This window comes from Myotis brandtii, unplaced genomic scaffold (genome assembly GCF_000412655.1).
Source record: "Myotis brandtii unplaced genomic scaffold, ASM41265v1 scaffold158, whole genome shotgun sequence".
Lineage (NCBI taxonomy): Eukaryota > Metazoa > Chordata > Mammalia > Chiroptera > Vespertilionidae > Myotis > Myotis brandtii.
The window spans coordinates 1,355,271-1,382,864 of record NW_005355753.1 but is presented as its reverse complement, the minus strand read 5'-3'; the positions used below and the strand labels follow the sequence as shown (position 1 = coordinate 1,382,864).

The following is a 27,594-nucleotide window of genomic DNA, read 5'->3' as shown; positions in this document are numbered from 1 at the left end:
GAGTAGTTCATCACCACCAAACCAGTATTATATGAAATGCTGAAAGGTATCCTTTAAGAAGAGGAAGAAGAAAAAGGTAAAGATAATTATGAACTGGTGATTATAATAGAATCAGGGACATAGAAAGGGAATGGACTGACTATTCTTGGGGGGGAAAGGGGTTTGGGGGTGCTGGAAGAGATTGGACAATAATCGTGCACCTATGGATGAGGACAGTGGGTGGGGAGTGAGGGCGAAGGGTGGGGTGGGAACTGGGTGGAGGGAGTTATGGTGGGAAAAAAGAGGAACCAACGTAATAATCTGAACAATAAAGATTTAATTAAAAAAAAAAAAAAGAAAGCAAACAGGGTGCAAAGGCCCAGTGGCCACTGAGCGCCTACCACGAGGCAGCACTTCACCTCGTTTAACTCCATCTTTCAACATGTTGCATTACATCGTATTAGTTTATTTTATCAAAGACGCTGTATTCCCAAGAAGCTGGGTCCCTGTCTGGGCGCCCCAAACCTATCTCCTCTATTATCACGCTGACCTTCCTTCCCCGTAGGAAGAGTACTTTCACCCCAATTTCCAACCAACCCAAAGTTCTAGCTCCTTTCAAATTCCAGCTTCAAAGGCGAGCTCCACCTGTTGGTCCCCCGCCCATCTAGATCGGGTCGCTTGGGCCTCGAGGAGCTGCTGTTTGTCTATTGACTCACAGGACCTTTCCGATATTCTGGCTATTTCTGGAGAAACTCCTTCCTACTTTGTGAATTACCATTTGCTTAGGAGCTTTCTGACATACAGAAGTTTCTAGCTATTATAGAGCCAAATCCATCAATTTTTATTTTATTTTATTTTTTTAATATATTTTATTGATTTTTTACAGAGAGGAAGGGAGACGGATTTTAGAGCTAGAAACATCGATGAGAGAGAAACATCAATCAGCTGCCTCCTGCACACTCCCCACTGGGGATGTGCCCGAAACCAAGGTACATGCCCCTGACCAGAATCGAACCCGGGACCCCTCAATCTGCAGTCCAACGCTCCATGCACTGAGCCAAACCGGCCAGGGCTCCATCAATTTTTAAATTTGTTTCTTGCACTCCTTTTATGTTTGGAAAATTCTTCTATCTCAAAAGCTAAAAAATATTTACCTTTATGGCATCACTTTTTATATTTAACTCCTTGGTCTACCTGGATGTATCTGCTATAAGATATGATGTATTGCAGTTAACTTCATATATCTACTTGTCTTTCACTTCACTGTATATGAGATCTTTGTAAATAATCTTACAAGTACTTTCTGAAACGAGATTGGGCACACACGAGTAAATAAATGAATGAATGAGAGGTAGAAAGACTTTGATTCAGAAAGCCACGGCACTTGTTAATGCAAACTTGAACCACTTGTGATTTTACGCAGCTGAGCAGCAGTGATGGGAGGCAGAGAAGGGAGGTGGAGCTGAGGAACACAGACTGTAGCCAGCATCTTGGCTCTACCATTTCCCTGCTGTGCAACCTTAAGCAAAGTGCTTCTCTTCTCTAAGCTTCAGACTTATCTGCAAGAACAAGGACAACAGTGCCCACTCCACAGGTTACTTGTGAGGATTAAGCGAGACCATCGTAATGCCACCATCAGAGTAAACGCCACTGCTAGTGGTTTCCCCGGAGCTTTCTAACCCATCTCCCTGACCCCTCCCCCATTCCATCTATGCTTCTCAATGCCAACAAAGCCACCTTCTAAATGCAATCTGCCCTGCGTCATTCCTCTGCTTAGAAATGTGGATGAACACCCTCACGACATGACCCATAAAAGAAGTTTCAAACACCTCAGCAAGATACGCGAGGCCTTTGAGACCTGGCTCTGGCTTCATTAACCTCAGTCAGTCACAGCCTCATGTCACCTGTGCTCATTAATAAGACCATGCAACACCCCCCCCCCCCCCCCCATTAGAGACCTAGTGCTTTCATCCTGCAACACCTTAGCTCATTCAGGACCCACTGTAGGGAGCCATTTATCAAGGTTCAGCTCCAGGGCCACTTCCTGAGCAGAGCTCTCTCTGAACTCAGGCTGACCGGTGTCCCTTCAACAAGCACCAGTGCCATCAGACTTGGTAATGCCTGTGGTACTTACACACAGGTGTGCAGGCAGAGCTGATGCCTGAGCCACTTATCTGTCCAACTGCCTGAGGGCAGGGCCTTTGAGGACTGGGCGTCTCCCACACCCTGTGTGGCCAGATCTGGGACAGGACCAGCTCACAGGAGGGTTTCGAGAATGTCAGCTCAAGGAAAGATCAACTTCAGAACATGCCCAAGTGCTCCTTACACTGGAATGTGTATCTTGAGTTATATGTCTACTCTTCCATCAGGTGGAAAGCAGAAATGAACATAATCCGATATGGGGAAAGGTTACTTACCCTTCATTTCTGGCCCATAACAAGTTAGGGCCTAAGACAATGGCAATGTTGCTGGGAGTCATTTTATTGATGTCACTGGTCTGAGCAAGCTTTGCGAGGAACTTGATTAAATACCTGTGGTACAAAAGATAAGGGGAAAGCACCAACTCTGAAAAGGTTGCAGAAATAGCATCTTCCTGCCCACGCGCCCAGGCCCAGAGTGCTCAGGTGCAGCTAACTCAGACTCTAGCTCAGGTTAAACACTTTACAGATTTCCTGTGTTCCACGTTTCAGAGGACGGACACACTTAGGGCTTGGAAGTGGAAAACAGCTCAGAGGTCAACCTCAGTGATTCAACCTCTACTTGCTGTGTATTTCTAATCCATTTCTCCTTTAGGCACTGTCTACTCTGCCCCTGAGTAAGTTACAGTGGGAGTCACAGGGGCTCAATATACACGAACACAGTAACAACAGACTCAGTAAAACAAAACAGGAGCACATACACACACAGGGAGACAGAAATGTGGGTGTTCTGCTTAAAGGGAACTGTGTGAAAATGCCTCATGCTGTAATTAGAAAAAATACCCAGTTTACCACATAAATGTATTCTCTCGCACTATAAAAAATGAAGAACCCAACTACTTATCAATAGAGGGCTAATTAAATAAATAACAATAGATTCACACAGCGGAATACTATGCAGCCATGAAAAATGACCAGGTGCTGATGTGGAAAAATCCCCAAGATGCATATTAAGCAAAAAGGGCAAGGGAGAAAATGATACGTAGAGTATATGCTACCACTCGGTTTTGGAAAACAGTAGGGGCGGCGAGAGAAGGAAATGTGTGCATGGATGCACGCATGTATCTGCTGGCACAGGCACTGGCTCTGAGAGGCTCCAAGTGCTGTGTCTCAGGAGGGGAACGAGGTGGCTGAGGGACAGGAGCAAAGAGGACTTTTCACTGTACACTTTCTGAATTCTGAGCCATGGAAAGGTGCTCCCTATGCAAAAGACAACTGGTAAACATTATAAAGAGGAAAACAAAATGGAAGGCCAGATCCCAAAGTACCAAGCACCGGGACGGACTCGGAACCGGGCAAGAGCACCCGCAATGCCACGCTAGATGTGCCTGCGAGCCAGCGAGGCCCGTCACAAGCACCTCGGGTACGGAGAGGGCGTTTCCTTAGCTCAGCCACGGACCCCAGGACTGAGGAACACATCAGGTAACGTGCCAGGCATTTCACCAGGAAAGTCTGTGCCATTTTGGACCAAGTCCCCTTACAAAATATTCTTTGATTTTAAACAACTTCATTGCCAACGGCCACCCTTTTTCCTTCTCTCTCCCCTTCTTCGAAGCCACATTTTAAGTGAGATGGAAAATAGAGGTTAAACTCCAGAACTTTATCCTATGGTAAATTTTCTTAGAAACAGAGTTATTCCATAAAATAACATACAATGTCCATTTCTTAAAATTTTACTTAGGATGATTTATGCTCTATTTAAAACTATGTAGCATATATGGAGGATATTACGGAAAGTACAACTATTGGTTAATTTTTACCCTTTATCTACTAGGCAATTTAGACTTCAAATCCTACACACAGTCAACTGAACCTTCCACAAGACTTTTGTCCTCGGTGACTTGCGGGGTGAAATGACCGGGCAGCTTACCCATGAACGCCGATGTGCTGCAGAAAGGCCACAGTACACATGTAGGTTCCCTTCCTCCCAGCACCCCCAGGGACGCCCCGCACTCTGGGTGTGCCAGCATGCTTGCATTAAACAGCCTCTCTGCTGGGATGAACAGATTTTCATGTCGAGTCACTGTAGTTTGGTGGCTTTATTTACAGAATGTCAATCATACATACCTAAAGTTAACGAAATTTTGTGGTGGCAACTTCTGACATGTTCTCCATAAATCTTGAAGTTTTTTGTCTTGATCCTGCACACTAAGAAAAAATGTTATCCATAACCACTTATGAAAAGTCATATAGTAACCCTGGCCATATGCTACAAACAGTGATGCCTCCACTGACGGAGAGCAAACAGATTTGGAGTCAAATACCAACAAACGACTGAACTGAGCAGTTCACTGACCTCACCAAGACTCAATCTCCTAATGTGCAAAGCTGAGTAAGGCTGGTCCTGCCGCGTGATGGGAGTTTCAGGGGTACAACCATGAGCATCCCCTAGACCAGTCAATGCCTGGCACACCGGAGACAGGGCACCACTGAGAATTCTCTAGAAAATGTGTCTGCCCAGGCAGGGTGTCATGGAGCCCAGATCCCTTGTCCTAAACACAGCAGCCCGCTTCTGCTCTGCAGGCTCAATGTGCAAACTTTCAGACACAAAAGGGCCAGCCCGCAGCCCACAGGGCAGAGTCCACTCCGGCCACCAGTGGGAGACAGTGTCCGAAGTTATCAATATGTCCTCCACCGCCAAGCCAGTCTGGAGAGTTATGGGCAGAGTTAAGTGAAGTTATACTCAAGGCCAGGTGATGTGTCACTGGGGTGGACCGGTGGCCTGCACTGATCATTCTCAGGCACAGAACCAACACACCAAAAGACAGACACCTTCTTTAAAAGCACATTTCCTCACAGGGACGAGTGTGAGAGTCTCAGAACAGAGAACAGTCACGGTTTAGGGGGTCAGGCAGGTGACCCCGTAAAAGAAAGCCCAGAGCTCTCCCCTGCCTGGCAGTGTCAGGCTCCACTACCCAGTCCCACAAACAGGATGTTCACATCAGGCTGAGCCCCAGGCGGGCTCCAGGGAGACAACCACGACTAGGAACTTGCTCTGACTTTAAAATCCTCACCGTCTACAGGGACAAAGTCTCACTCCACAGAGACAGAGGGAAAAAGCTCCACTGCAAATCCCTGGTGAAAGAGACAAGGGATGGTCTCACATCCCCTGAACTATAACTGATCAGAGCAAATGGCTTATTTCTAAGGGAGCGGGTGACAGTGTCTGAGGACGGGATAGAGGGGAAGTCTGTTCTCCTTCCTTCAGGGATGAGGAATTAGGCACCTTTAAGAGGAGGGACGAGACTAGGAGGCAGGCTGGCCAGCAGTGAGAAGGCTCTAGGACTTTTCAAACAATTCTGCTCTGCTTAAAACCAACTACTCCTCGACAGGTGATGCTGGGGATGGAGGGAGGAGACAAAGATGGGAGCACAGTCTCTGTGTCACACAGGTCTGGGTCTGAATCCCAGCTCTGCCCACTACTTGCTACTGTTTGAGACTTCCTAAACTTCAGTTTCCTCCTCAGTGAAACGAGCATGGTAACATCTGCTGTTAAGTTATTAGCTACGGATCACAGGAGGCGATAGGTGTTAGATCAGTACAGTACTCAGACATAGCACATGCCCAGGAAGCATGAACTTTTATGACCAATTATGTCCAATGTCAACGTGACATTATGCACAGCTGAGTTCCCATGCAGCTCAACAGGCACTGGCCGGTACAACACGTATCCCCAGTGACAGGACTTTCTTCAATATGAAAGGGGCTTTGACCAGACAACCCATAATGTGGGAACCACTGTACGTCTTCATCCACTAAATGACACATTTACGTCAATGCCTAAGTGGTGACCTTCCCACATAAGAATCACAATACGCAGTATTTTCATCTTAACCTTCAGAACTGAGGCACAGACTATTTAACAACTATGCTATGGTAATGTTCTTTTCTCACCCAGGAGAGTAAGACAATTTACAAATGGGACACAACAGTGCTTCCCTTCCTTTAACTTTTGAAACTCAGTGCTCTCTGAACTTACCTGGCAACTTGCGTCCATTCTTCATACAGCTGGAAGGTCATCAGCGGCTCGGGCAGCTCCCGCAGGTAGGATTTCAAAGCACCTGGAGGCAGGAGCACTCTCTTTGAGGATACAAAGGGGAGCTGGGCTCTCAGACATATTACTTTGCAAAATGAAATGATCTCAACTGCAATTTTCCAACTATATAGAACAAATTATGACTTGGTGGGAACGGTTAAAGAATAAAATGCCCCTAAAACAATTTCTGTCCCTTGCCACATACAGGGTGGGGCAAAGTAGGTATACAGTCGTTCATATGGAAAATAATACAATAATTAAGAAACATTATACAATAAACTGTGGTGTTTCGCATACTCACATCTGTAAACCTACTTTTGCCTCCCCTGTATATTGAGACCAATGAAAATCAACTCAGCTTCTGAGTCACCATGTTAACAGACAGCACTTCCCCAGGCTGAGCACCATGTGGAGGTGAGAGAAGGGGAGAAAATACAAGCACGCCTCCAAAGACTTGGGTTATAAGCCACCTTCACCTTTACGTGATAACCAGGAAAAAAACCCACAGGAATAGAAAAGGTGTGAGTGTGTATCTACTCTTTCCCTTTTGTTGCTTAAGCCTAGAAGGAGCCATTTCACTTAAAACTAAAATCAACACTGGTACCTGGGTGATCTGAGACTCACCCACCACGGGAGGGCACTCCTTGGAGCTCACCTGCTACAGCATGGGGGTCTGAATAAAACTCATCCAGGTGAGAAGTAGAACAGTCTAAGGCAGCTTTCAGTTTCTTTAATCTGGAGGCCCCAGCCGCAATTCGGAAAAGGCCCTAAAGACAATGCAAAGCCATTAGCATCAAGTTCAAGTTGGGAGCCCGGCACTGAGCAGCAGTAAGACCCTGATGGAGGACCTCCAGCCCCACGGCCAGCACATGCCGCCTGCAGGCGGGGTCACACTGCCAACCTAGTAGTCCTTGCCCTGCCCCATTGCTAAAATACCGGTGCCCATTAGAAATCTATTTAAAAACAATGTACCATACTTCCACAAGGGTGATGCTATAGATTTTTTAAACTTAGAAATCTTTTTTAAAATGGACGCCTCGGGAAAAATTGTAAGACTAAACTGCTAGCCTCTTTCACTGCCCTACATATACGTAAGAGAGGAAAACCCACGAAGGGTCAACAAGTGAACTACGAAGACACTGGGCCAGGAACCTAGTCCAGGTTTCTCAACCGCAGTGGCACTGACCTTCGGGCCAGAGGAGTCTGTGCTGTAGGCTGTCCTGTGCTTTGTAGGATGGCTAGCAACGCCCTGGTCTCTACTCTCTGAAGACAAAGCCAACTCTCCTCACCCCGCCCCCCGACAATTGAGTACCACACAAATGTAAGACTTCCTACACAAGCGGAAGCTCATGGAGCTCTGGTCCCTCAGTGAGCATGCCACTCATTCCCATGAAGCACAGCCAGCGTGCCGCATGGGACTATCAGAGTGGGCGCAGGGAGGGGCAGCACAGGGTGTGCTGGGGAACCGCAGCCCATTCGGGTGCTGTGCTGGGGTCACAGGGAGAAAAGTGGGGGCCCGCCCTGCTGCACATCCCGACGGGACTGTGTGGCCAGGGCAGTGCAGCCCAGAGCCCGGCCGTGCCCTCACCTCCTCCTTCATGCCCGTCTCCAGCAGCAGCATCACACAGGCTTCGATGGGCAGCGCGATCTCTCGGCCACTCCGCTTCAGGTGTTCCTCCAACGGAGTCCCGAAGGCTGGCTTCTCCGCCCACTTATCTAGAGCAGCAAACCGTCAGTAAGATCCGACAACCCTGCGGCATCAACGTGCTGCCCCCAGGCTACCACAGGACTGGACATGGCCAGTGTGACCTCGGATGCAGAACCAGGACGGGCAGTGCTTCCCACTGCTGACCGCAGGCCCACAGCAGCGAGGCTGGAAGCCGTGCTGACAGCACACAGGCAACTGTTTATTTTCAGGTCACAGGTTCTGCTGGGACCACAAAGAGTTAAGGCAGTGTGGCAGAAACACATCCGGTAGAGTGGGAGAACAGAAACAAGACTCCAGGAAGGGCTGCAGGGAGCCAGGCGGGCAGCAAGGGGCTGGTCTGGCCTGTGGGACCTAGCGCTGTCTGAGGCGGGACCTAGTGCTGCCTGAGGCGGGACCTAGCGCTGCCTGAGGCGCGGAGGGAACCAGCTGGCAGAAACGCTCCAATGAGGAGCACTTAGCTCTTCCCAGCGACAGGAAGGGCTTCCGTCCTCCTCCCACCATCAGTGGGCATTCGCCCTGCAGCCACTTTGCTGTTCGCATGTAGGATGGAACAGTGTGCTGTGTCCCTGGCGCTTACCCACATGTAAGAGCAGGTGCAGAGGCCACTGCCTGAGCCGCACATCGGGGAAGAAGTGAAAAACCCCACAAGTCCATGGAGAAAGGTGGGCAGAGGCTGAGGAACAAGGTGATGGAGGGGGCAGGGGACAAAATCAGAGAGCAGGCCACTCTCAGAAGTGTCAGGAACCCCCTATCTCTGGTCCAGTCCGGTGAGTGGAATTACTAACAAAAAGAGCAGCCAGGGGCCTGGCCCATCTCAGGCACAGAGCTCTGTGACGGCCCCTCAGAGGCCAGATCTTACTGGGACTGCTTTGTCCTTTTTATCTAAAGCAATGATCCTTAATGTGGGCAGAACACAGCCACTGACCCTTCTGGGGGGAAACAGCAGAACCACCAGGGAGGCTGGGCCAAGGCACCTGTCACCCGAGCCCTGCAGGAACTTTCTAGTAAACACTGTGTCCTAACCCCCTGCCTGCTGAAATGTGAGAACCACTGATCTAGAAATAGCTCCTGGAGCAAGCTCCACCAAGGTTGCTGGCCTCTCAAACAACACACCTACTATGTGCCCAGCGCTGCACAGCACCCGAGCTCAGAGCCCCCCTCAGTGTGAGAGCAGTCTAATTGTGAAGAAAGTACAGGACACACATGTGAACACACACCAGCAACGAACAAGACAAGACACGTTTGCTGCATCAGGGCAGAAAGACGGCAGACAAGGGGCACAAGCGTGGTCTCTATGGGGCCAGGCGGGCCCCGCCCCGTTGGTGCTCAATGAGGGAGGGAGCACAGGGTCTCCCGAAAGGCCGCAGCTGCCCTCGGAGCCACCCCATGCTGCACGCAACAAGCAGACCCTGGGTCACCAGACCTTCTGAACTTCCAAGGGAAGCCAGATTGGGATCGGTAGGGAAAGAGTCTGGTTTTAAATGAAGTAGTTTAAAAATGTTTAATGAGATATGGCAGTTTGCAACTTCTGGTGTAGACCACACAGTGAGAGCAATTCCGAGACAGGATCGCTGCTGGATTCTGCTGTGGGAGAAGGCGTCTCGAGGAAGAGCTTAGAAGACAAACAAGAAGTAAATGAACCGGGAAGACGGACTGAGGAAAGACCAGGAGCATGGGAATTCACATGCCACCCCACAGCAGGCCCCGCAGAGCGAAATGGGCAGAACCGACCGCGGGACGAGCAGGGAAGGAGGAGCTGCTCCCACAGTTCAAGCAAGACGGCCTGCAGAAGACAGCTGGTGAGAGGGAGCGCAAGACAGCCAGTGGTCAGGGACTGCCGCGCAGGAGCTGTGAGGACTGAGCCGCAGGCGAGAGTGGAGGTGGTCAGAATGGGGGGGGTGCAAGGGGAAAGGGGTGAAGGAGGGCTGGAGGGAGGGAGAGAAGAACTCAAGAGCAAGGACCAGGCCCTGGAAAAGGGGGTGGGGGCAGAAATGGAGAAAATATAGCCCTAAGAGTAAAAGAAAGCAATCGAGTGAAATGAGGGAAAACTTCAACAAGGAAGAAATGGCCCAAGTCACATCAAGCGCCAGGACATGACAATTAAGAGGTCACTGCTCCTTCGGAATTAGTGTTTTCTGTGTTTTTGTTATTGTGTTTTAAAAATATATTCTTACTGATTTCAGAGGAAGGGAGAGGGAAATAGAAACATCAATGATGAGAAAGAATCATTGATTGGCTGCCTCCTGCATGCTGCCTACTGGGGATTGAGCCCACAACCGGGCATGTGCCCTTGACCGGAATCGAACCCAGGACACTTCAGTCCGCAGGCCAACGCTCTATCCACTGAGCCAAACCAGTTAGGGCTATTGTTTTTTTAACTAACAGAGTGATTAGGAGTAGGAACCAGACTGCAGTGTTTGGGAGTGGGAAGGAGGTAAGAAGATGCAGTGGCAGGTGGAGATGAGTCACTCACTCCAAGATCCCACCAGTAGAGGAAGGAGAAGGTTAAAGGGGACACTAACCAAAGGCCAGCTGACCGTGAGTGTGAGATCGGGGCACACAGGGGCATGGGGCAGTGGAGTCGAGTTTTTTTCCCTACCTGAGGATACTCTGAGTCTTTCTGAAAACAGAGAAGAAGAAAAAGGAAGAGGGAGACAGGCTAAGATGAGAGGCAGATACGAGGACAGGCAGAGGTGGAAGGGGCTGAATCAGGCTGAGGTGGAGGCAACCTCAGGGAGAGAAAAGATCACATTCCCGTCACCAGCTGTGCCCCCACCAGCATCCCTTATTCCACCTCCCCCTGCCCCTCCCCCCTCCTCCTCCTGTGACTTTCTGACATACTTCTCTAGAGAAATAGGCTTGGGAGAAAAATAGAATGAAAGGGGGGAAAAAAGGACTGCTAAATAAATCTTTTCTTTTTGTGCTTTTTTTTTTTTAATATATTTTATTGATTTTTTACAGAGAGGAAGGGAGAGAGATAGATAGTTAGAAACATCGATGAGAGAGAAACATCGATCAGCTGCTTCTTGCACATCTCCTACTGGGGATGTGCCCGCAACCCAGGTACATGCCCTTGACCGGAATCGAACCTGGGACCTTTCAGTCCGCAGGCCGACGCTCTATCCACTGAGCCAAACCGGTTTCGGCTCTTTTTGTGCTTGTTAATCAACTCTTCCAACAAGATGTTTGCTACTTGGTCCTCTGCAGCCCTGCACGCAGTAGGCGTCCTATGAACACACACTCTCTGTGCTCTGCCCATGCTGTGCGAGGCTGAATGCTCGCCGCAGCTTCTTTGCTCTGTACTGTGGCTCCCGCCCATCAGGCGGGAACTAGGAAATGGGACCCCAGAAGAGCAAGGGCAGCTCATCCAGTGAAGGGCCAGCCAAGCAGTCACAGGCACCGAGATGGCTAAAGGTCGGACTCGGCGGTCATCAGGACGCAGAACTGCCCAATTCCTGTCTAGAAACTTGCAGCCACAAAGCCCAACCTGCTGGGCCCCCTAACATTGAGTGAAGTGGCACTCTTGAGGGTGCTGAGTGTGTGCACACCTGCAGCACACACCCTACCCACACACTTGCTCACTCTTTCTTTCTTTTTTTTTTAATATATATTTTATTGATTTTTTACAGAGAGGAAGGGAGAGAGATAGAGAGTTAGAAACATCGATGAGAGAGAAACATCGATCAGCTGCCTCTTGCACACCCCCTACTGGGGATGTGCCCGAAACCAAGGTACATGCCCTTGACCGGAATCGAACCCGGGACCCTTGAGTCCGCAGGCCGACACTCTATCCACTGAGCTAAACCGGTCAGGGCTTGCTCACTCTTTCATCATCACAGTGACTACACCCAGCACCTGGCTTCCTCCTCTCCGCTCCAGACCACTGGTTGTGCAGGGAGAACCTAAGCTCCAAGTGTCAGGTCAAACAGTAGAGTAGGACCAGGCGCTGCACTTCTGCCTCAGCCATGTCCTCTCATCTCTGCTAGCAAGTGCTGATGGCAAGTCAGAGAGAATTAGAACCAAAAGCTTCATGTTCAGTAAACAACCAAACTAAACATCCACTCATCATGGTGGGTAGAATCTGCCATACGCTTGGAAGGGCTGGTGAGCACCAGAGCCCGTGACCAGACACGGAGGAGGGCTCAACGGCGCAGCCGCCGTCTTACTGCTCAGTCATCAAAAAAGTGCCCGATGATGGAGCACCACGGACTGGCTTCTAGAATTCCCTTTGCAAATTCCAAACCATTTTCCCTAGGATGTATGCTCATGGAGTCACAGGGTCAGAATCAAGCCCATGGGAGTAATCGCCGAACTGGGAAAAGATCGTCAGAGGCTAGAATGTGTCAAGCCTAGATAGAAGAGAAAACCACCAGGAACTCCCCCTCCCCCAAAGAGTCCAGTTCTCGCTTCAACTGAAGATCCCAGAAGACGTTTAAATGTCCCATTAGCATGTTAATTGGGGTTAGGAGAAATTAGAGAATGCAGCCCGGAAAGACGAAACTGTGCTGGGCACCGGGAGCTCCGGGCCAGGCTGCACCCACAGGGAAGGCATGCAGAGGGCTGGGGCAGGGGCAGAGGAGAGGCGCAGAGGAGGCAGCAGCCAGCACGCAGGTTACGTTACCTTGATGGGCTTGCATTTCGGGAAGGGCCTTTTCTAAGACTGCTAATGCTTTTCTATGGTAATCTGCTTGGGCTTCTAATAACTGAGAACAGACCCACATTCAAAAACAAAAGTCATGTTAGCAATGGATGGACACACACACAATGGCTGAGCAAAACTAAAAATAAAATCTTTTGCAAAAAAACCTAAAATGACTCAGTTTTTACAACACTACCATTCTGTCAGGGCCAAGGGCTTACCGTGACAAAGAACTTGCTGTATTCCCCCTCTTTGGCCATGAAGCTGTACATATCTGCTGCCAGCTGGTCCTGGTGAGAGAAGACACGTCACTGAGAAACAGCTGTAGGAAATGGCACCTAGAATTAACTTCTGGGAGCTCCTCTCGCAAAACAGGATGGAAACAGCACAGATGGAGCGTCCATCAGCTGATGGACAACCAGATGTGGAGACAAAGAAAAAAAACGAGGAAACTTATGAGGGATGCACATGGAAAGACCTCCACAGTATGTAGTTAATACACTGTTAAGAAGTGAAGAATAGAGCCCTACTTATGGTATGTTATTACTCGGTAAAAAGAAAAAAATGTTATATATTTTTTTGCCATAATTATATAAAAACTAGAGGCCTGGTGCACGAATTCATGCATGGGTGGGGTCCAGCCGGCCCGTCCTGATTGGGCCGATCAGGACAGGCCGGCCAGGGTCAGGGGACGAGGGAGGTTGGCCGGCCAGCCGGCCTTGCCTCCTGGTCAAACTCTCAGTTGAACTCCAGGTCGAGGGGACAATTTGCTTATTAGTCTTTTATTATATAGCGTATCTCTAGAAGAAAAACGAAAATCAGTAACAGTGGTTACCTGTTGGAGGTGGTGAAAATTAGGCAGGAGGAGGAAAAGGGTGGAAGAAAAACTTTAATATACATTATTTTATACTTTTGATATTTTTTAATTAATGTAAATGATTTACACAAAAATTAAACAGGCCTGTCTGGTGTTGCTCAGTGGTTGAGCATCGACCTATGAACCAGGAGGTCATGGGTTTGATTCCTGGTCAGGGCACATGCCTGGGTTGCAAACTTGATCCCCAGTGGGGAGTGTGCAGGAGGTTGCTGATCAATGATTCTCTCTCATTGATATTTCTACCTCTCTCCCTCTCCCTCTTCTCTGTCTAAAATCAATAAAAAAAAGTTTTAAAAAATAAATAAATAAAAGTTAAACAGTTTTTTAAAAAGTGATAGATTAGACGCTAAAAATAGAAAGTAGTACATTAAATATATATGAAGACAATTTTCATATATATATATATATATATATATATGCACATCAGAATTTCATATATATTTAATGTACTACTTTCTATTTTTAGCAACAAGGTGCCTAAAATTCACATGAAGGCTCCTTGTTTATTAAAAAAAAAATCTGAAAATGCTAGTTAGGAGCAATAGACAACTAGGAATTTAACAAAGTAAATTCATGGATCTCCACCAGACCCGCGCCCCCACCCCCCCCAAAAAACACACACACACACACAAAAAAAACCAAAAAACAAAAAGAGAAAAAGAAAAAGAGTAAGGAGCGGGAGGGAAGAAGAGAGGGAGAGAAAAGGAAGGAGGAAGGGAAGATGGATAGATGGAGGGAGGAAAACCCTGACATGCACAGAGCTGAGTGGGAATGACTTGGTGAGTCTGTGCTAATTTTGGTAGCCAAGGTGTTTGAGTCCAGCAGTCATGTGGGACCAGAGGACAGAAAATGAATTCTTGGGCCTGGTGAGGTGAGGAAGTAACTGAGACAGGTGCATGCATGTCACCCATAAAGATAACATTTCTGAAACGACACTCTCAAGAGTGGATTAGGAAAAACTCGCTAAGCAGGCAGAGACATCATAGAATATACCTGTTTGAGATTGGGCTCTGGGTCTGGAACAGTAAAACATCTCCCTGAGATCTCATAAACATAGACCTGCTTTCATGAGGGTCCAGGAATCTTCCAACTAAGAAAGTTGAGTTAAAAATGGCCCATACTAGTAATAAATGCTCTGCAAATCCCCGGGAGCCCCACAGATAAAGTAAGTCCCTCTTAAAATGAGCTTACAATACAAAATTGCAAAACACAGGAGGAAACAATCTACCATAGAGCACACGCGCACCGCTCTCCCAGAGAACTTCTGAAAACAGAATTGCCAGACTGTTAAAATAAGCACACATAAAATAAGTACTGAAGAAGACTGTAGTATAAAAAAGGCAGGCTTGAAGAATGAGAACTTTAGAAGAGAAAAATATACTCAATGAAATTTAAAATTCAATGTGAATTCATTAAACAGCAGATCAAACACAACTAACAAGTCAGTGACACAGAAGAGATCTCAGGGAATTATCCAGAAGTTAGCATAAAGAGAGAAAGAGAATAGTTTCATTGATTGTCACCCCTGAAATCACAAGCCATGGTGTGGAAGTTTAGAGAAGAGACATCAGCCATAGTGTACCAGTTCAGACTCCCCAAACGTCTAACCAAATTTTGTGTAAGAAGTAGCCAACAGCCAAGACCTAGGTTACATCAGATACAGTGAAACTGCTGGGCGGATGACACTGGCATTCTGAACAGGAGTCAGTGTGTGAGGCTACTTTATAAAAGGATTGCTCTGAACATCAACTCTTTAAATGCAAGGCCATGCCGTGACTTTGGGAGTTTAATTCTTACCCACTATATTATTTTTAACAAGTCGTTTTACTACAGTTAACTGATCAAGGTTTGCTATGTTATCACTGGACCCAAATAAGCTGAAATATAACAGACTTAACGTTATCCAGTAGAATAAAGAGGCCTTTTTTGGAAAAAGTTGAATAATAGGAGGAGGAAAAGTCCAAGTCGATCATCCTACAAGTCATCCTAAAGACCTATTTCTTTACCACCTCAAATAACATGTGGAATAAACATCTATTTTCATCGATAAATGCACAGAGAATGAGATCACTTAACCATCTAATCTGAAATTTAATTTATGACATACAAAGTTCTGCTTCTCCCTAATTATAAACCAACTGTCCTAGCAACACTTAAAAAATAATCCTTCCCTTCCCAACGGACATACAATGATGCCTTTACTATAAATTCAATCTTTAAATATGATCACATTCGTTCTAGAAAATCCAATCTATTGTGCATTGTCTTAATCGCTATAACTTTATGTTTTGCTCTCCTTTTTCTTCACATATTCCTTTTAAAAAAATATTTTTATTGCTTTCAGAGAGGAAGGGAGAGGAGATAGAGGTAAAAACATCAATGATGAGAATCACTAATCGGCTGTCTCCTGCACGCCCCCCACTGGGGATTGAGCCCGCAACCCGGGCATGTGCCCTGACCAGGAATCAAAGAGTGACCGCCTGATTCATAGATTGACGCTTACCACCAAACCACACCAGTTGGGCACCTATTCTTTATTTTAAATAAGCTTAGGCATTTTTGTCAAGTTTTAAAAAACGTATTACTTGACTTTTTTTAAGTAATATTTTATTCTGGTTATAAAGTAGAGTCTTAGAAAATAAAGAAAAAAATTAAAACCACCTTTAATGTCATTTAAAGTATTTTGATAGAAATTATGTAAAATATTAAATAATTTGCAACATATGACCTTTCATCCACCATTTGCAAAAACCAAACGATTGATGCAAACACATGTTCTCATACCTTGCACTGTTCTACTTTATTCCCGGCTTCGTCCATCTCTTCCTTCAGGGTGTCTATTTTTGACGGAAGCCCCTGAAAGTTGGTTCCTGAAGATTTGTGAGCCTGGTTCCACCTGCAAAGCACGAGGGTAGTCAGTACCTGAGAACCAGCTTACATACTCAATCTCAGGGACCTCAGGGAGACAGGCTCCTTCCCTAAAACGGATTCTACCTGGGATAGGTGCCAGTACCTAGGACGCCAGCTTCTCTTAAGTTTACCCCCTAGGAATGGAAGAAGGCAAAAGAGCTTCCCCCACACAGGAACTACAGTGCTGGGAGTAGCTGTCTGCTCCCGGCAGGACTGACCACATCTTGTCTCACACAGGCCCCACCGCTGAACCTCAGACCACGAAACCCCTTTGCTAGTGTCTAGTCATGGAATTCTTGCCATGAAACACCCCTGCCCTCCTGCCTTGATCTGGAATGTTCCCTGTACCACTGGGAATGCAATGTACTTGCATTTCTTGAGACCTCTTCCTACTACCATCCTGGGCTGTGATTACTTGCAGCAAGTAAAAGCCAGAACCCCAGTCATGCAGTGCTGTACCTACCATGCCATAGCAATGGAAGCACTTTAAGAACTGAAAACACTTACAAGGAATATTCTGAAGACAAATCTACAGCAAATCTCAAACGTAACGCGGAATATTTCTGTTCCTTTTATAGTAAGTAAAAATGACAAACAAAAAAACAGCATTGTGCTACAGCAATATGGGGGTTCACGGAGTGGGGTAATAACTGAGGAGGACACGTGATGGAGTGGTGCTTCTCCCCGCCTCCCAAGCAAACAGCAATCAGTGGTGCACGTGACAGCCAACGGCAGCTCAGGATCGAGGAAGGGAGCAGTTACAGCTTGCTAAGCTGTGGGGAAAGCACCTGACATGAAGAAACTCAGTCAAGGACAGCTATGTCGCCATGTCTGCCAGACAGAATAACCGTATCTACTTCACAGGACTGCAGTGAGAGGTAAGAGGTAACAAGCAGGTGTAGCAAAGCCAAGTGGTTTTGTAAATAAAGTTTTATTGGAACACAGCCATGCTCATTCATGTACGATTGTCCAGGGCTGCCTCTATGCTACACCAGCAGAGCTGAGCAGTTGCAACAGGAACCATCCGAGTTGCAGAGATGAAAACATTTACTACTTGGCCCTTCACAGAGGTATGTCAACCCGTGTGAGAAAAGGCCTGGTGTGGTGGCTGCCTCCCTACCTCCACCTCTCAGGCCCAAGGAGAAACCCAGGGAGGTCACTGATACAAGCGTGCTCAAGAATGGCACTAAGGCTGTGGCCAGGCCATGAAACAGGAAACTGGTCGTATGACATCAGCCCACAAGCGAGCAGCCCTTAGGGGTCACTTAGTTCGGAGCACGGCGTTCGACTGTGAAGGTGATCATAACCACACAGGGGCTTTGACACACTGGGCCCTTCAGGAGCTGCTAAAATCACAGATCTAATTATTCCCACACTCTACTTTGCCAAGAGCACTGCTCTTGGCACTGCCTGCCACTTTAAGACACTCAAGTTTCTTTTTTCTTTCCTGTCCCTTTTCATTACTGGTGCACTAAGACCAGGCTGGTCTAACACCATCCCTCCTGCCACGGTTGGGAGAATGAGGCCTAACTAAAGGCCGGTGTAAGCATGTCAGGTGGGTGAACCTGCAACAACTTTCAACTGTCCATACAGCATTCTCTCACCCACACTGGGGATGGTGGCTGGGAGGTGACATGATGCCACCTTATTGGTTGCTCTTCTAGCTTTCCTTACCTGGCTCTGACTGAGTCCCAGTCTAACACCAACTTGGCAAGCTGTTTCCTCTGTTTTTGGATGTTGGGAATATCCACCTAGAAAAAAACACACCTCACACCAATTGGGATGAGATTTGGATTTCTGGTTTAACATTTAAAAGTGCAGTATTTATTTACAAACTAGAGGCTCGGTGCACGAAATTCATGCACGAGTAGGGTCCCTAGGCCTGGCCAGCGATCAGGGCCGGCCGGGGCCTCCCTTCCCTGGCTGCCACCCCCTGGTGGTCAGCACATGTCATAGCGAGCAACAGAACTCCCAGTTTCTCTTTGGCAAAGGATTATGAACCATCAATTCACTCCCTGAATTTCCAAAAAGAAGTGCATGTCAAAGGCACTGATTATTGTTAAAGTTGCAGACACAAGAGAACTACTTGCTGCCCAGCCCGCACCAAAGCACCCACCTCTGCTATGCCACACAGGGGGTCCACAATCTCCTTCTCAACAAAGACCTCGTGCTGAGAGAGTTCGAGAGCCAGCTGATTCTCGGCATCTCCACACGTCTCCAGCATCCTCCTAAGAAACAAGATGCCCCAAGAACAAACTCGTGTTCACTGAATCAGGCACCTAGTTAGCACAGCCAGTTCTGCCCTCCATATGACGGGAACACACGATGGCTGCCATGGACACCCCCCACCCATCCACTTTTATTGACCCACCGGGCCTCTGGCTCTTTCTCAAAGCAGTGCCTCTTACCCCAGGAGAGAGTCCTCTAGCTGTGTCGATGCCTCTTGCATGTTCTGAGCGAGAGCTGTCAGAGGGAGCTTTTTCTGGAAGGCAAAAGACAGTGCGTTTTTTCGTTAGCATTGATACCCACTCTAGGTTACCTGCTTCAGATCATTCACTTGTTTCTCCTCCGGACAAACTACACAGGTAGGAGACAGCCTGGCTCTGGTCTCAAAGGTATGAGTGGTATGACTTAAGCTTGGCGTCAGTTTCCCGTGCCTGGACTATAGGGATGAGAATGGGGCAAGGTCCCAGGGCTGAGGCTGCCCTAAGGAGGGATTCAACACCAAGTACTCAGCACGCGTTCAGTCCTCAGTAAATGGCAGCTGCCATGTTGCTGTTGCTGTACTATTATTAATTGATCAAGTGCACACTATGTCCCAGGCACTAGACATACAGTTACTTTGATTATCACAACAAATAAATGCAGTAAGGTTCTCAATTTCAAAAACTTTTGCTAGAACAAGCATTCTTAAACTGGCTGTTAATTTGGCTGTAATAATAAAGATTTAGCTTTAGTTACATGTCTAAAACTATCTAGCCAAATTTCCAAATAAACTTTTTTAGGGTTTTAAGCACAAAGCCTCCTCTTTTCTTATCAGATTTGTTTTTCAGCTGAAAACGGCCATAAGAATCATCCGATTAATGTTCTAATTGCACAGCCAAGGAAGCAGGAGGTGGGGAGTGAGATGGAATGGCCAGGCACCAGGTGAGGGATGGCAGAGCCAGACCCCAGGGCCAGTGGCCTGAGTCCGGGTTTGGATTTTCCACCACTGGCTGATAGCTCATCTCAGAATACGACTAAGAGAGGAGGGGAAAGTAACAAGTGGGGTGGCTACACCACTGTAATCTGCTCACAGAAGGTACTGCCCCGTTGCAGGGCTCCACGTCCCTCTGCCTTTCCATTAGAAAGGGCACGCACAGCAGACCAGGCTCCCCTCACTAGGGCACTGTGGCTTGACCTCAGCATGTCCCTCTCTTTCCTGCCTTCACAGGGCTCCACCCGACACACTCACACCGTATTTGCTTGTATTGTACAGAGTCTCTCTGGGAGGCTGTATACGGAATACTGGTGGCTCTAGAGAGGGAATGGTACTAGGAAAACAGGCTGGGAAGGTCTCACTGTATCTTCTTGGGTATATTCTAGATTTTGACCATGTAAATGGATAGCCTGTTGAAATGTAAAAGTAACCACAAGTACGTTTATCCCTCTGCCTTCCTCCCAAGTTATTTTCAAACAAGTAGTAGGCTTCGCCTGCCCTACTGCTGTCTCCACACTTCTAGACTAGGAAGACCCCTGAAAATGGGGAGCCTGCTTTATCTCAACAGAGGAAAAGTTGCACATTTCAGTCCTGCTGCCTTCCAAGGGCATTTCACACAGGTAACCGTGATGATCAAGAGAAACACACTTGGTGCAGCCCCGGAGCTCTCGGGCCTTTGGGGGAGGTCATAAAGAGGAGTCTGTTTGTTGAGCATCACCCTAGCTCTCAGTGCCAACAGCCTGTGGCTCCCCTGCCGACCCCAAAGCCACAACAACCCTGTCTCCTGATGTGCAAGCATTAGGACATTCTGCTTATTTGACACATGAGCTCATTGATGAAGATGCGGTCCACCAACATCTAACTCCTCCATGGAGAGGTGAGGCCTAGGGCTTCAGTGAAAAAGCCTCACGTCGTGATCTATAAAAGGCATGCCAACTGCACAAAGAGAAGCAATTCCAGATCGATACGACCCACAATATAAGCTCTGCCGTGTCAATGGCTCGGGCTGAGGCCACTGCCCTGTCTCCCCTCAATTCTTTCCTCTTCACATGTGTAGGAGTTACTGGTGGGGCTTGTGGGATTTCCTCCCGTCTCTCCTAGAGACTGCTGTGACTTTCTCCCTATTATATGACCTCTTCTGGTCACCCCTCTTCTATCATTTCCATGGTGACTCCTCTTCCCACATGCAGAGTGAAGACTTCCTCAGAGGCCAGTCTCGGGCACTTTTGTTTGAGATTGGGAAAGGAAGCTTAAAGCATTAGGTTTTAAAAATGAGGGCCAGGCACCCTTGCCCCTGCTCCCTGGAATATGCCCATCACCTGCCATTCATTTCCCTTCTGTAAAGCCAGGATACCACCTCCTCCAGGAAGCCCACCTGACTACCCCTCTCCTCCTCTGGTGCCCATTCTTGGGCCTCCCATAATACCCTGTGCATATTTTATTTAGCATGTTGCTTTATAGTCATCCATTTGTGTGTATCTCCCCCACTAGGCTGTGGGCACCTTCAGGGTGGAGATGGCCTGTTACTCATCCAGCATTTGCACGTGGTATGTCTTGTTCCTTCTGTGTCTGCTTTGAGGCACAGCCCTGCTGTCACATATACTCATTAGACACAAATAAACATTTATCAAACACCGAACTGTGTGGACAATGCATACAGCATGAAGGAAAGGAAACAGAGACAATGGGACTGATAAGGGGAAATTCAATCCGATTAGCAAGGGCGTAAGTCATGCTAAAAGCTTAGACCTTGCCGAAACCGGTTTGGCTCAGTGGATAGAGCGTTGGCCTGCGGACTGAAGGGTCCCAGGTTTGATTCCGGTCAAGGGCATGTACCCTGGTTGTGGGCACATCCCCAGTAGGAGATGTGCAGGAGGCAGCTGATCGATGTTTCTCTCTCATCGATGTTTCTAACTCTCTATCCATCTCCCTTCCTCTCTGTTAAAAATCAATAAAATATATTTAAAAAAAAAAAAAAGCTTAGACCTTAACCCGCAAAGGCAGCATGTCCCTGACAGGCGCTGCTGGCACTGGGGCACCTTCAAGTGTAGAACTATCCCTTCAGACACTGCAGATGTTGGGCGCTTTGGTTGCCTACCCTCCAAATGCCGGTAGTGTACCTCAGTCCCTATGGCAACCAAAAATGTTTCTACACATTTCCAAATATCCCAGGAGTGTAGTCTGGTCCCTGTGGAGAACAACTAAATGAAGTTTTTTGTTGTTGTTTGTGTTTTTTTTTTTTGTCTCTCTGTTTTAAGGCAGGAGGATGACAGGGTTAATCTGTATTTCAGGAAAACAACTCTGGTGACCAGGTTGAAGACAGCCTGGAAAAGAGGGTGATCAGGACAGGCAATGCCACTCCGGAGGTGCCTGTGGCAGTCCAGGTCTCGCCTGGGAGCCAAGTGGCGGAGTGGGAGGAGAGGGGAGGGGAGGAAGTCAAACAACACTCACAGAGAATCACAAGATATGCTCACTGAGCCGCTCCAGGACACTGAGGGCAAACTGAAAGGGACGTAAGATAACCCCGCAGTTTCTAGCTTGCGGAACCGGGGCTAGAATTTGAGTCAGCACAGAACTGGTTATGCATGCCAGAACAGACAGCGAGGGGAGGGAGCTTTCTACTTGGTTGAAAATGGTTTAGAAGTCCCTGTATACAGACATCAGTTAGAAGCCATGAGACTAGAGGAAGTGGTCCAAAGCACGTGACTGTGAGACTGAGAAGGACAGACCTCAGAAAACAGTATTAAAGGGGCAAACAGAGCAGAAGTCGTGGCAAGAGAAGGAGGAGTGGCAGGGGCTGATTCCGAAGAATGAGACCTGAGGCAGGCACTCCTGGGATTGCAGGTGTTTGCAAACTTCCACTCCTTGACATACACACTGCAGAGTGCTTGGTGCTATGCACGCGAGGAATGACCCAGTTGTCAAAATGCCCCATAAACGTCTGTAGGTAATGTAAAAGAAAACGGCACAGGTCACCTGCGTTCCAGCTCTTCCTTTTGAGACACCGGGTGACAAACAAAACAACAGCAAAAAGAAGGTTTCTCACCCCATCAAGACAACCACTGGAAGCCCTGGCCAATGTGGCTCAGTTGGTTGGACATTGTCTGGTGCACTGAGAGATTGCCGGTTTGATTCCCAGTCAGGGCACAAGCCTGGGTTGTGAGCTCAATCCCCAATAGAGGGTGTGCAGAAGGCAGCCAATTGATGTTTCTCTCTCTCTCTCTCTCTCTCTCTCTCAAATCAATAAAAAAACATATTTTTTTAAAAAAAAGACAACTACAGTAAAGAGATGCTTTCTACTCCAGGTGGACACACACAGGAGAGCGAACCCAGGGAAGCAGCAGACAGCCAACCTGCAACTAGGAGGGGTGTCCACTAGGGGTCAAGTGGACACTGAAGGGAGAAATGAGAGAAGGAAAGACACTGGGCTTGTGGCTTCATCACTGAAATGCTAGCTCGGAAGCCAATAAACTCTACTTTCTAAGTGAATTTCAGACAAGCCTTCAGCTTTTGCCATTAAAAGATTCCTAACTGACAAGTCCATTCTCTAATCCATGACAAATGGCTCCAGTCAAAAGCACTGGAGTGGGCAGGGCTTTCAGCCTCAATGATATCCTAAGCTCAAAAGAATGTTGTGGGCGGGCAGGTGTTGTGAGCATGGATGTGAGATAAGGTACAAATCTGCAGGCAAAGCTGATGTTGCCTGGGGAATCCAGCCAGTCAAAGGAGAAAGGTCCTCAAAGAGACAAGAACTGAGAGCGGAGTCGCATCTGCTACTCACGTGTCTCTTGTCGGCGTCCGTGCCATGCTGGCCCTGGAAGCACGCCGTCAGGCGCTTGTGAGAGTGGTGGCACATTGACCGCACCGCATCCAGGCGCCGTTCGATCTGGCAAAACAGAGACAAATGGGCCATGTGCAGGACTGAAGAACAAACTCAGCCTCTTCCTTATGTGGCGCCTGCACTAGGCAGGGAAGCACCCAGCAGTCAGATTTGTTGGCTCCTGGTAAAGATGAGAATGGTTCCTGTCCACTGACATCAGTAACTGTGGGACGTGGGGAACTGTCCTGTGAATGACAGGATGTGTGGCATCATCTCTGGCCTCTATGTACTGGATGTCAGTAGTTGTGACAACCAAAACTGTCTCCAGAAAATGTCCAATAACCCCTCAGAGAACAAAGTCACCTCAGTGAGACCCACTGACCTCCCTCACTCTGAGGGCTTTAGATCCCCGAGATGCTGAGTCTAAACCTGCCACAGAAAGAGCAGTGGCAGTGACGTCACACGCCACAGCACCAGGAATGGGCCAGGTCCAACCTCCAGCGCAGACCAGGCCCACTGCGGGGAGGGAGAAGCCGCAGGGCCCTCAGCAGCTCTCCTGCACATGGCAATGTGGCCACCCACACAGCAAGCAGAAGAGACACAGCAACTGACCACACTTTAACTTCAGGATCCATGTTTTCAAAACTATTCCTTATTGTGCGTGGGGTGGGTTTTTGTCTTTGTTTTTGAAATAAGCCTCTAAAGCAGAATGGCAGCCAGTAGTAAGAAACACTGACTTAAGGGACCCCCGCATCATGATTCGCTTCCCAAAATATTACTGCTGGGATATGGCCATTTATGGCAAAGGAGCTGCTTTTTACAGGAAGGAATGCCAAAAATGTGTATTCTGATGACTCACTAAGAATGAACAGGCCCTTAGGGATGCTTTCTATTTTAAAGAAAAATCAACAAATTCAAAGCAGAATACACTTTTGCCCCAAACATTTTACCCAATGAGGAGGCTCTGTGCCTCTTTCTCTAAGGTCCTCATGCACAGAGCAGCTTTCGTCTAGAGGCAAGCCCGGTGGGTCACCAGGGCCCCGGTCTGGCAGGCAAGTTTATATTTAGCAGCAGATGCCGCATCAGCTTCCCCAAAGCTTACAAATGGCCAGATTTTAAAACAGAAAACTAATACACACGCTTCACTTGCCACAAAAGCCTGGGGGAAACCCCCCAAAAAACTCCATTTCATTCTGACTCCCATTTGCACTAGAATGTACAGTCGGCAGGGACAAGGCTGTGGCCTGTTCTGCTCACACCATATCCCAAGTACGTGGAGCGCGTCTGGCACACAAATGGAAGGTGCTCACTCACTATCCGTTGAACGGACACGTATCTATTGAGTCCCTGTGCAGGGCATTAGAAAAAGAGCAGTACATACATGGTGGCTCCTGCCTCCTGGGAATCACAGTTGCCACAGGAAACAACATGCAAGCTAAATAAACAGACAGCCTCTTAAACAGCTCTCACGGAGACCCAAGAAAGGATGCAGGGCAGCGATTTTCAACCGGTGTGCCACGGCAAGAATTTTTCAAACATGCAATACCAGGAGTCCTGACCTCTTTTCCCTTAAATCGTCAATGAAAAAAATGACAACAGCCATCCAGTGTGAATGAATCAAAGGTATACCTATTTTTTGTCAGATGGGCAAAAAATGTAATTTTTTTTTTTTGGTGTGCCGCATGACTGTAATTAGTTTATGTGTGCCATGACATGAAAAAGGCTGAAAATTGCTGACGTAGGGGGACACAGAGCAAGTTAAGGGAAATTTCACACCAGAAACAAAATCATCTCTGGCCTGCAACAGTGGGAACAAAACAACACATCACCCTTCAGCAGGGCCACGTGCCGGGCTCCGCGCTCCACCCCATGCTCTCCCAGGGTTAACTATGAGACGGATACAGCGATCACCCGCCTTTCAGAGAACTGGAAACTGAGGCATGGGGTGGTTAAGTAAATCCCCGAGGCCGCAGAGATAGGCAGGGGCAAAGCTGGAGTTCGAATCCAAGTAGCTGGGCACCAGACTCCACACCTTTAAGCACTACTCTCCCTCTCTACACTCAAAAACAACAGAAATCAAAAAACATCTGCAGCAACGATGGCGGACAAGGTTATCTGTGTCAAAGTAAGGAGTTCCTAGAAACTGGCAACCTCTTCAGCCCAGCAGATGTTTGGGCAAAGGGACAAGAACAGATGGCTGCTGCCTGCGCTCCAGGGAAAGGGGCCGCTGGCCTCATCTCAGGGCTCCAAGGATTAAGTGAGGTGATGTATGCCACTGAGGTGGGGGTGGGCGGGAGAATACTGACATTTATGAAAATGAGTTTGGTAAAGCTTAACTGGACCAAACAATACTTCTGAATGTCTGAAAATGAGTTAGAAATATATGACAAATAAAACAATGGGAAAATATTAAGACTATAATTCTTTAATAAATCTTGGGGGGGAGGGGGCTTCTAATCCTTAATGAAAACTTCCAGTCCTCCAAAAATAAAAAAAATAAAGAAACGAAACTGTGCTCTTAAAATATTCTACTGCAGACGGCTGTCATAATTAGCACGTTGCGGCCTGATGTGGTAGAAGCAACATTTTTTTTTTTAATTTTTTTTAAAATATATTTTATTGATTTTTTACAGAGAGGAAGGGAGAGAGAGTCCTCGGGGACGCGCCTTCCCTGCACAGGGAGAGAGTCACCGGGGGGGCAGGCCTTTGGTCCTCGGGGACGCCCCGGAGCAGACGGGCAGATTACAGAAATGAGACGCAAGGAGGCAGGTGAGGAGGGCTCTGTCCTTCCTGAAGTATGTGGTGTGGGTGGGGATGGAGTAGGGCAGGGTGAAGTGATATGTATCAAGGGTCCAGGGCCTTCAACCCACCCCTGAAGTTAGGGAGACCTGTTGAGAGATGGAGGGGAGCGGACCTGGCTCAGGCCCTGGGCAGCAACGCCTCTCCCTACGAAGAGGAAAGAAAGTTTGAGCTAATGACTTGAGGCCACCCCCTACGCCTCATGGTGATTCTGACACATCCAGTCACCTGTCACTGAGACCCTAAGTCCCACAGGGCCCAACTCAACTCAGTCGGGGAGCCAGATTGTAAGAGGGCGCAAGGAGTCAAAACTCTAGGCCCTGGCTGGTTTGGCTCAGTGGATAGAGCGTCAGCCTGCGGACTGATGGGTCCTAGTTTCCATTCTGGTCAAGGGCACATGCCTGGGTTGCGGGCTCAGTCCCCAGTGGGGGGCGTGCAGGAGGCAGCCGATCAATGATTCTCTCTCATCACTGATGTTTCTATCTCTCTCTCCCTCTCCCTTCCTCTCTGAAATAAATAAAAAATAAAAAACTCTAGGATGAGCCCTGGCCACATGTGTAGTTTAGTGGTTAGAGTGTCTGCCCGCACACCAAAGGTCAACAGCACATACCTGGGATGCAGATTCGATCCCCATCCCCAGGTGGAGTATGTGTGGGAGGCAACCAATTGATGTATCTCTCTTACATTGCTGTTTCTCTCTCTCCCCCCTCCCTCCCTTCCACTCTCTCTAAAAAAAATCAACGGAAAAAAATATCCTTGGGCGAGGATTAACCAAAAACAAACAAAAAAACCCCACACAACTCTAGGTTGAAGCCAGTGGGGCCTCTGCTGCAGCTGGCAGGGCCTCTCCCATCAAAGGCCTCATCACAGCAGCAAACTCCAGCCCCTCGACCTGCCCAGGACCTGTGACCAGGCCCCCACCCCCACTCCAACACCTGGCGCTAGAAAGCAGGGCCAGCCCCTGTGAACAACACAGCGTGACCAGTTTCACATCTCCTTTATCACCATGCAACTCAACGGCCGTTCTTTCCTGCTCAAACCATGCTAACCAATGTCATTCTGCTTTAGGCTTAAAAAAAACCCCATAAGCTTCAGCTCTCACCTATGGATTTTTTTTTTTAACATGCCTTTAAACAGGACATTTTAAAAATACTTAATTTAGTTACCTGTAGCAGATCTTCACTGAGGACTTCTGTTTTCTCAGCTCTGTAGGGAAAATTAAAGTTCAGAGTTAGAGATTCAGAAATGAAAAGCAACTCAGGACAATTAATAATTATTACCCCAGAATTTAAAACAAAACAGGCAGACATGAATGTAACAAGTGGAGAAATTCTACCAATTTTTACATCAGAGGACAACTTAAGCAAAACCTGTTGTTTTTTTACTACAATCTAAGTGCCATTTGGACTCCTGACTCAAATAGTGATTT

The 27,594-nt window shown here is 47.8% G+C and overlaps 1 protein-coding gene across 1 annotated transcript in view; it reads right to left on the bottom strand.

Annotated features, from left to right (window-relative positions):
• Positions 1 to 27,369, bottom strand: part of ARHGAP17 (Rho GTPase activating protein 17) — a 48,803-nt gene extending 21,434 nt beyond the window's left edge. Inside the window, exons 1-13 of the mRNA XM_014536253.1 lie at positions 27,332 to 27,369; positions 23,328 to 23,432; positions 18,756 to 18,829; positions 18,464 to 18,575; positions 18,022 to 18,098; positions 16,222 to 16,333; positions 12,782 to 12,850; positions 12,543 to 12,624; positions 7,802 to 7,929; positions 6,869 to 6,980; positions 6,157 to 6,238; positions 4,245 to 4,325; positions 2,397 to 2,510 (exon numbers count right to left, since the gene is read on the bottom strand). Of these exons, the coding sequence (XP_014391739.1) occupies positions 2,397 to 2,510; positions 4,245 to 4,325; positions 6,157 to 6,238; positions 6,869 to 6,980; positions 7,802 to 7,929; positions 12,543 to 12,624; positions 12,782 to 12,850; positions 16,222 to 16,333; positions 18,022 to 18,098; positions 18,464 to 18,575; positions 18,756 to 18,829; positions 23,328 to 23,402 (1,118 nt within the window). The 5' untranslated portion in view covers positions 23,403 to 23,432; positions 27,332 to 27,369. The remainder of the gene's footprint in view (positions 1 to 2,396; positions 2,511 to 4,244; positions 4,326 to 6,156; positions 6,239 to 6,868; positions 6,981 to 7,801; positions 7,930 to 12,542; positions 12,625 to 12,781; positions 12,851 to 16,221; positions 16,334 to 18,021; positions 18,099 to 18,463; positions 18,576 to 18,755; positions 18,830 to 23,327; positions 23,433 to 27,331) is intronic.
• Positions 27,370 to 27,594: the final 225 nt, after the last annotated feature.